We start from the raw sequence: 10,285 nt of genomic DNA on the forward strand, positions 1-10,285 counted from the left end.
GTACTCACCATCTGTTATTATCTTCCCTTCTTATCAGATGATCAAAATGGCTAAGAAACAGGTATAAGACGTAAAATACAGGACTCATAATTAAGATATGTGAGGTGTGGGCTTCTGTAGTGTACATATAGGCTTGTTTACAAATGCGTTATTTGCTTTTTTGAATACATTATTGGCCTTTTACATTTGTTGATAACGGACTGGAACCTTGAAGTCACTATGTAATCATTTGTTTAACATAAAACTGTACTGAACTGTCGAGTGTACTGTGTGTTCATGACACAAATACAAAACTTCAGAAGTGTCATAAGAGCTGAAAGAATTCTGGACAGTGTTTGTATGTCTATAGTTCGTCTTCTTAAACATTATTTGCATTGAGAGCATGAATAGCAAATGGAACGGTCATATCCCATCTCCTAAGCAACTTAATAGATTTTAAATAATACGTACACCAATTGTTGTCGGGAGAATTCCAGTATATTCTTTATCGGCCCGTTGTAACTCCTACCTAATTTATTAAACATTTTAGTAAAGAACGAGTCTTTATAGGCCAAGATATTGATATAAGACGTAAAACACATACCTCATTATCAATACATGGAAGAAAGTTCTCCGACAGAGTACACATATTTACAAATTCGTTATTTTCTGTAGGCGCACTTTCATTTTCAGAGATAAATCCCTAAAGATGAAAGCAGTGTGTTTCCCAAAACATTGATATGAACCTACGAGTCCATCGGCGTCACAACACACGAATAACAATAATTGGTGTTGGAAATCGTTAAACAGTCTATTTATTTCGACATGTTTCATGTTTGAAGGCTGCCGAAATATTGCCAACTGCTTCACCATAAATAGTCAGTACATTTTCAGGTTTTATAACGTCATCATAGCATCCGAAAACTTATTTTGACGAGAGGTAGAGTAGCTAAACATAATAAATGTTTAATAAGTATCTTTCTTTTGACAGGACGACATTACTAAGACAATACAAGGATTTCAAATTCGTTCTGCGCTTGAATTAATTGTCTAAACTCGTTTAACTAACCCATTCTGCGGCTGAGTGGCTGGAATTTCTATTTTGAATTCAAGATGCTTTGGTTTCGAACCTCGGTCTGGAGGTTGGTCACATTGTTTTGTGGTTTTTCACAGTACCTCTAGGCAAATTCTAGAATAAAACCTTAAAATAGATTACTGTAGCTTCTTCAAACATCCATTCCAATTCATCATTCGAAATTATCCCACGCAGGGCAGCAATACAATAGTTACCGCTTAATAAATGTATCGCCAGCATACATTATACAAATACAAGCACAGGTAATACAGAGTGATATTAACAATCCTAACATTGGGGTTTCGTTTAAAAAACTGCCGGTTTTTGTCGAAATACAGGCTACAACAGTTTATTTATTTATACCGACAAACTACATAAAATAGACGCTGAGTACTCTCCGTTTCGTGACGCGCATAAAATGTTCGTAGCCGGAAGCTTTTCATACGCCTCTGACAACTATCTGCTTTTTGCTTTCTGTTGAATTGTGCACAAGTCAAATGCAACAGAATTATTTTATTATGTATTGTGACTATCGTATTATTAACATGTAAGGATATTACATTTTACGGCGTAGTATTCTGAAACAGTACAGGATTTTTATCCACGATAAACGATGGCTACCTCATTAACGGTAGTACTCCAATATTGACAAAGGAATCGATCAATGTCGCGTAATTAATTTTCGAGTAAATTAATGTTGCAATTCTACACCACTCTGTCGTGTAAAGGGCTCACATTTCACGTCATAATGATACTATCTACACCCTCTCTTCAAAAAACTATATGCAACTTCAAAAGATTAGATTAGGTTTATTAGCTGATAGGATTGTGGTACCCTAGAAAGATCATGTTCACATTTTCACCAGATTAAAACGAGTCGACAATTCTTCTTTTATGATTCAGCCTGTTGATCTTTTTCGGGCGTCCTATTTCAACATTAACGTTTGTATATTATATGTCTGTTCAGGGACTGTGCGCATTTATTATTTCGAAATTTGAAAATATCGATCACTGTCCCAATATGTAGGCTACTCGTGGTTATAACCAACTAGCTGACTCCATGAAACGAAATCCTTCTGGACAAGCTAACATTCGCTCATTTGGTCAAGATATTATCCTTCTTTTACGGAATCTGAGGGTTCACAACCCTGTTCACTATAACTTGTCCTTGGTCCATATCCTGAACTAGACGAATCCACACCTCCCATCTTATTTCTTCAAGATTCATCTTAATTTTCTTTCCATCTTCTCCTAGCTTTTCAAAGTGATCTCTTCTTTCAAGTTTTCAGTCCGAGCTTTTGTTTGAATTTGCTTATCTTTCATGCATTCTACATACTCTGTTTGTCATCTTCCTTGACTGATCATCCAAATAATATTTGAAGAATTCAAATTATATTATTTTTTCCAGCCACATTTTACTTCCTCCCACTTACAAAGGTCCAAAATTCTCTTCAGCGCCCTGTTCTCAAGCTCCTTCAATGTGTTTGTTCCTTAATATTAAAGAGTCGAAGTTTAATCCCCATTCATTACCGCTGTTTTTCTGGACTTGACATTCAATATTCCAAAATTAGACCACTATGTTTTAGGAGCTGACTCTGCTCATCTTCAGGTGAAAATACCTATTGCATTATTTCATGTTTTATTATCTGTTGCTTACAGTAATGGCTCTGTAGCGTATCAGGTCCCCATTAGTAAATTTAGGGTGTCTAGGGATTGGTAAATGAAGCTCTGGTTGTGTGTATGTTGGAAGCTGCTACATAAATGTCATCTTCATCAACATCTGAAATTGAGTATTTGTGGCTGAGTAAAAAACTTCACGAGCTTTTGAACTTTTTCATCAGCACATGACATTAAAATTAAAAAATTAAATCCGTGGCATAACAGCTCCAGAGAGCCAAAGCCGACTAGCTTGACTGCTGGTCTCACGTTCACATGCCTAAGGAGAGGTGAACGATCATCCAACCAGATATAGGGTGACGTGTGGTCAGCACGACGAACCCCCAGCCATTGCTAGCTTTCCTGACTGGATTACGCTACCCATTGTAGCTCCCCAATTTCCTCACGATGCTGGGTTGGCACCGGTCCCATACACTGGTCGAAAGCTCATGAGAAAATTTCTTTTCCCCCGAGACTCGAACCAGCGCACACTCTGTATCGCCGGTCCGAAGCATGATGTCTGAGACCGCGTGGGACAGCACATGACATTACTAGCCAGAATACTAACACCAGCAACTTAAAAAACCATTAGAACCTGAAAGCTCACTGGAATAACAACTGTAATTTTTATTTCTATCCAACACCGTGTGAAAGTACATTGTACAAGTCAGTGTATCCAAAAACAAAAACAATAATACAGTGGAAATGAATAAAGTCCTTAACATTAAATTCTCACTAAAGATCAATATAATCTTACACAGCATCAGTAGTAAAATACTAAAATTTTAATCAGAAGGAAATTTTAGAGATACACTACTACATTTATTATTACTTTTTTTTCAACAATATGCAGTAATATAAAATTGCTACTTTTAGTAAACTATTCAGAATAATTCATGTAATATTTATAAACATATACAAATCATACCTTTCTCCACTGGACATATATAATCTTTTTCAAATTAATTTGTTCGAAAATGTGAGATATCCTCGAGTCAGACAAACAATGTAGCCTAATATAAAATTCCCATTAGTAGTAACAAATGAACATCACTTAATGTAGTTTTCCTGCATGGAAAACACTAATATTTACATTACCACCCCAAAACATTAAACCTGAACAGTATGATGTCGGAAGCAGTGAATATAATTTTAACCAAACACTTCATGATGTTCTTAAGCTTGTCAGTGCATTCACTTGTATTATAATTACACAGGCTGATTTGCAGGAAAGGTTATTATAATTGCAATGCTTATCCTTAGTAGGCCATATTACATAATACATTTTCTTACAGTGCATACTTAGAAAACTCATCAACACATAAATGGAGAATTTTAATTACAATATTCAAGATATAAATGGATGAAGAATTTTAATCGCTCTTGAAGACATTCTGTGCAGCTAATTTTGCAGCTGTAAAAGAAAAGGATTAAGTTATTACAAGAAGAAATTTAATTATGATTTGTAACCTAATCTGAAATAGAAAAAAGAAGAGACAAAATGCTTAACCTTTTTAAGAAATGTGACAGTTATGAAAACAGGTTTCTATACGAAAGTAACTCAAAATCAAGTTTTGTCGAACACCACTAGACATGTTGCAAGAAGTATAAATTGAAACTTTCGTGGCGACTGAAATTGATGGAAGACCATATCTCGAAACGTTGGCAGAGGATTCAGCCACCTGATGTGGCTTGTAGCCCGAGAGGCTTTCATCAACTACTAGACATGTTGTAAGAAGTTAATTAAAATTCTGAACAAAATTTGCAATTCAGATTGCATGTTATGTCAGTTTAATAAAGAATATTCTTTACAGTTTGTACTACTACAAAACAGCCAGCTGGTACAGTTACCAAGCTAACCAGGCATGTTAATTACATACACTTCTTAAAACTTCAAATGATAACAGACCTTTAAAAAAAGTCCCATATTATTAAAACAGTAGCTTACTGTACCTGATCCAGCAATATCATCCAGGATGTTATCTACTTTTTCCTGGTGTTTAAGAAACCAGGGGCGAATCACATTATTGTAGATAATTATGGACCCATTATTCTCAAGTGGTACAAAGCACCAAATGTGAAAGAGGCACTGTAGCAAAAGAGAGAAGGTGCACTTTGTCATATGTTATACTGTGTTTGTACAAATGACAAATTGCAATGATGAGATATCAACATAAACACTTATACTCAACATATCGGAATTTAGCACTTTTTTAACTAGAGGAAAAGCTATACACAAGTGGGAAGGGGTGTGTGTGTGATAAGTGCTGGTGCAACTCCTGATATGAGACATATTTTAAATACAGAGTTCATCCGTGAATGTCCCCCACTAACAACTTTTTGAACTGACAGATTTTAATGAAACAGTTTTGAGATAATGCAACTACGGGCCACCCCAACTTTACACTTTGTAATTTCCTGCCATAATTATACCAACGTTTGAATCATGTGAATTCCAGAGGTAGTACCACCAAATTTAGGACAAAGCCTGAAATTTTGTGTGTTAACAGAGGTTTTAAAAAATGTTCAACTTCTGTAGTGGTAGTTATTTTTTGAAAATGTAACACAACACGACATCCAAGCAGGGTCTATACGTAATTGTCTCATGACAATTATTACTGAACCAATGACACTAGATGTGAATTTTTATGCAGACAGATCACAAACATTCATATGAATTCTGTATAAAACATATTTTATGTGTTAGCAATTATAAACACGGCATCCATGCAGAACAGTTGGCTTACATCTGAAAAATTTAATGTAACAGGAATATGTATTTGTGGAAATATTTCTTGTCAGCTCTGACATTCTTCACATTGGGCTGCAGTAACATTCAAACTTCAAAAGCAATAGGAAGATCTACAGGGTGGGACAGCGTTCATTTATCATTTTTAAAGATACAATAATCAACCACAGTTTATTCAAATTCATTCAAAGTAACGTGAACCAAAAGGCAAGTGTTTGCCACTATTGAGGAACATTTTTAATAAGACTCACATAAATAAAGACTGACAGTTTTCTTCCATACTAATAAAATCCAATAAAAAAGGAACTAGAATAAACTGCAAGCTGATGATTTACCTTGATAAGCCAGTAGAATGGAAACCAATAAATGAGAATATCTGAAAAATATTCAATGATGGAGAACAGGGCAAAAACTGCCCAATATGTGAGCCACTTTGTATCGTCATCCTTATTTGGACTCTCAAGGGCTTTCATGGAGCGATAGGCTGGATACAAAAATCCAATGATGTTACACAATAACTGTGCAGCATAACCAAATACCATGTACAGTCCAAGTACAATGATCAAAACTGAAATAGAAACAACATTATAAATCAGACTTTTGAAAACAAAAAAGTAGGAGAAAATATAGTTTTGAAAACCTATGCTGACATGACCACATTTTACATTCTCCATAAGACAACAGGAAATGTTCTACTACATCAGTACAGAAGAATGTAGAATTTATTTACTTATTTATGGTTTATGTAATGCTGCTGTCAATAGCTCACACTATACTATAATGTCAAGTCATGGGATGATTAAAAAATTATAAAAAATTGGAAAGAATGTGACCAGAGCCTAATTTAAAGCACTATCCCAGCATCTGCCTGGAGGGACTGAGGAAAGACCCCAGGAAAGCCAGCTTATGGGTCAAGATTTTAATCCAGAACGTCCTTATAAAAACCAGGGGTGCTAATCACTTGTCAGCAATACTCTGTGGAATGTAATAAAATTAAATTTCCGCTATGGTACATAACATGTAACATGTGTTGGAATACAGTGAATTTTAATGGAACACAAAACAATTACTCAGACAAAAATATGAGTCTTCTCTAAATGTGTTTGGTGATAGTGACAGATTTGTTTTTTTACTTTATCCATCATCAGTAGATTTTTACAATCAAATCACATTTTGAAGTATGGATCTGTCCACAGTTTGAGAGTAACTTGATCTACCAGATCCAGAAACTCACTCAAACCCAAAGATGAAGGCAGATCTATCCGCCCAAATGTTATGACTTGCTAATAACAATCAATGGCAGATAAGGTCCAAAAGAAGGAAATTAGTAGTACGAATAAGCCTTATTTGATGATAAATTTTGTTACAAATGAATGCATGTGCAGTTATGATAAGAACATGTTCATGACAATACATAAAGCAAAGGAAATGTAACCAAAATTTGGTAACAAGCAGCAGGGATTAATTTTAGTATGTAATATATGCAGGACTGAACAAATAGTTGTATAATGTACTAATCAAGTAAAATTATCACTCCTCAGAGAATGAAGGTATAAAGCTTGAGCATCACATCATTATGAATGGGGGGCATGGAGGTAAATATAGATTGGTGTGAGTGGTCTGGTCCAGTTCACCACTTTAGGCTGGGGCCACACAACCGTACAAAGTATGTCCGTTGTAATGCACATCGTGAAGTCCGCGTGCTTCGTGTGTTGTACCCTATATGCCCCTTCATAATTATATGACGGACGTCACAATGTGCATTACAACGGACGTACTTTGTACGGTTGTGTGGCCCCAGCCTAAACCTTCGAGTATTAACCCGTGGTCCCAGTGGGTGCTGGATCCAATCTGGATGGAACAGTGAAGAGAAGATACCCTACTCCTGCCAGGAACTGTATCTTGGCCATAGTCTCTGCAAATGATTCATTTACTAGGGTACCTAAATGTAAAAGAATGAAAATGCATGTTTGATAGAAGGAGTTTTGAAATCTGAGTGACTCAGATTGTGCGGCCATGATCTAAATTAGGAAAGAAACTGAAAAATAATATCAACAATCAATGGAGATAATCTGCAAAATTTAAGACGTGGAACCAGTAGAACATTTAGGAAGAAGAAAAGGGAATACCTTAATAACATAATTAATGAACTTGAAACTAATTATAGAAACAAATATATCAGATATTTATACTGGGATACTGGGAATGACCCGTTCTTCAAGTGCCTGAGCACTGCGGGTCCCAACTTTTCGTTGGCTTGATCTATAGACATTCGGTAGGACTCCTTGGACGAGATATTTATACAGAGGCATAAATGATTTGAAAAAAGGATACCAACCAAGAGGAAATATTATCAAAGATGAGAATGGTTATCTGCTCGCAGATCCCCACACGGTTTTGAATCTTATGGGCTAGTAGGGATGTTAGTCTAGAAATAAATGCAGAAAAGTCAAAGTATATGATCATGTCTTGGCATCAGAATTCAGGACAGAACCAGAATATAAGGATAGCTAATAAATCGTTCGAAAATGTAAGAAAATTCAAGTACTTGAAGATGACACTAACATTTCTATTTTGTACCAATGCATTAGACCAGGATTCAAAAATGTTTTTAAATCTGGTATCCAGACAAATATTTTGGTCAGAAGAAAGAATCATATTTATAAGGATCATATTGTACTCAATTCAATATTATTTTATTGCTTTCTATTGTAAATATGTGTATGATGATGATGATGTGGTGGTAGTGGTAGCAGTACTAGTAGTAGTTTTGTCTTCAGTTTGTGAAAAATTTCTTACTGAAGTACAGTCTTTGTTAAAGTTGTCAGATATAGCCTCAACATTTTTCAGTGTGGCCATCTGTTGATTTATGAACATTTCAAACAGTTTGCAGTAATTTTTTTAATGTATCTTCATACAAAATTTCACATTTCTAGGTCCAGTAGTCCATCAGTTATCGCTGTCTAATCAACAGCTGCCATGCTATTTTGTATTCAAAATAATTACCTTTGCAAGAATTTAACATTTTTTGAAAATGTATTACCATAGGGATCTACATTAAATGGTGCTACTTCAGTTCCCACCTCATAAGTTTGTGTGTTGAGACTTTTGGGAATTAAGAAGCATGAAAATGAGGTGGCACAACATTCATGTCATATTATGTGAAAATGTATCAGTTGGTTCAAAAGTTGAAAATGAGAATACACTTGGTGATCTCATAAAACTACATACATTCTCTTCTAGGGAACAAATAAGACTAAAAATGCAACACAAAAATTCCAGTAAGAAAGGAAAAAGATGACTGGCTTTTATCAACACCATTCCCTAAACACCTGTCTCTGAGCTATTACCTGTCAAGACGACAGCTGATCAAGAATATCCAAGACAAAATTTTATAGAAAAACTACTAACAGTATCACAAACATCCAGGATGCTTGGAAACATCTCCTGACACCACATACCACAGGAGCGGGTGGCAGCTTGACTTTCATGAGTCAGTTGATCTACAGTGCAATCTTGTTTTTTCATCTGTTGTATTGTTAAATGGAAGTGTTGAAGGAGCAACATGTTTGCATCAAGTTCTTCCAGTACCTGGCTTCTGCACCATGACAATGTGTCCTGCCATGTGGCCCTGAATTCTTGGCTAAGCACAGCATCCCCATGGATCCCCACCCACCTTACTCAGGAGATATGGCCCCCTATGACTTTTCTTCTTTCCCAGGCCAAAAAGCACCCTGAAGGGTAAACAATATGACGACATGGCAAAGATACAACTAAATATACAACATGACAGCTGCAGGACATTCCCATACAAGCCTACCAGACATGCACTTAAAACTGGAAGGAGCACTGGAATTGCAGTGTACCGTCTGAAGGCTCATACTTTGAAGGAGATAAATTCAAAGTTACTTGTACATGCTTTAATTTTCCTACAATAAATTCTGTCCTAGATATTTTTGAGCAGCCCTCATATATGTACACTACCAATACTAATTTACAGAGATCTAAACAGTATCCTGGGAAGCAGGTATGAAAAACATGGCACAATGGCAAAGAAAACTCTGTGAAATGTGCTGTTTCTCTATATGAATTAACTTCTCAAAAACCAATAATACCTACATATGCTAAAATTCCAGTAGTGCACATCCATCATTATCCCACAATGCTGCTGTCTTACTTGAACTACCCTACATGTGAATAAAAACACAAGATGATGTAAATAATTACAATTAGAAGCGAGACCGCTTATTATCTAATCTGACTCACCAGTGAACAAATACAATCGCTTTATTCCAGTCTTTCCCTCAGCCCAATCAAAAGCACTTGTCCATGGCTGGTTTTTATCGTTAAGTGCTTTGTCGAGGCATTCTCTGTACCCTTCAATTCTAGTACCCATATTTAAAACTGTTTAAAGTGCAGATTCACGAATCAGGTTAAACACAATAATTCTGAGGTGCTGACAAAAATAAAGCACGCTGTCAAGTACGGCTCAAAATTTACGTCAGTCACCTTCCACAGGTTACGAAAGAATCATAATTGCCTATCATATTTTCCACAGCCTTGGTGATTGTCGGTTTTGTCGAGTGCATAGTCAAGTGGTTCTTATTAAACTGAAAATGATATACAACGGGATAAAGAAACAGGATATATTAAAAGAAAAATGAGAAAATATGAAATATTAAAAGTAGTTTAACTAACGTGGAAAGGAAGGTTTTCATAAACGGGAGTCGGTAATTTCAGGCGCGTCATTTATCAAGTATATTAGTATTCATTTTGTATTTTTTTCAATAATTGTGTATTTTTTTTAATACTAAAAACTACAATAT

General features: G+C 35.6%; 1 protein-coding gene across 1 annotated transcript; it reads right to left on the bottom strand.

Annotated features, from left to right (window-relative positions):
* Nucleotides 1-3,313: 3,313 nt before the first annotated feature.
* On the bottom strand, nucleotides 3,314-10,024 carry ReepB (Receptor expression enhancing protein B). The gene is made up of 4 exons (XM_022079695.2): nucleotides 9,726-10,024; nucleotides 5,795-6,027; nucleotides 4,664-4,799; nucleotides 3,314-4,124 (listed from the first exon to the last, which is right to left on the bottom strand). Exons 1-4 carry the CDS (start codon nucleotides 9,853-9,855, stop codon nucleotides 4,084-4,086), a joined length of 540 nt encoding a protein of 179 aa, XP_021935387.1. The 5' UTR covers nucleotides 9,856-10,024; the 3' UTR covers nucleotides 3,314-4,083.
* Between the last annotated feature and the right edge of the window lie 261 nt (nucleotides 10,025-10,285).

The sequence above is a fragment of the Zootermopsis nevadensis genome, unplaced genomic scaffold (assembly GCF_977971745.1).
Source record: "Zootermopsis nevadensis isolate Lab colony 2312 unplaced genomic scaffold, Znev_1.0 Znev_ptg000006l, whole genome shotgun sequence".
NCBI lineage: Eukaryota > Metazoa > Arthropoda > Insecta > Blattodea > Termopsidae > Zootermopsis > Zootermopsis nevadensis.

Bases quoted from the DNA above. Each gene is read 5' to 3' on its own strand.
- ReepB (XM_022079695.2), bottom strand. From the start codon at position 9,855: ATGGGTACTAGAATTGAAGGGTACAGAGAATGCCTCGACAAAGCACTT. The intron at 6,028-9,725 runs GTGAGTCAGATT...TTTCTATTTCAG, and splicing joins GCGATTGTATTTGTTCACTG to TTTTGATCATTGTACTTGGA. The intron at 4,800-5,794 runs GTAAATCATCAG...CTTTTGCTACAG, and splicing joins CATTCTACTGGCTTATCAAG to TGCCTCTTTCACATTTGGTG.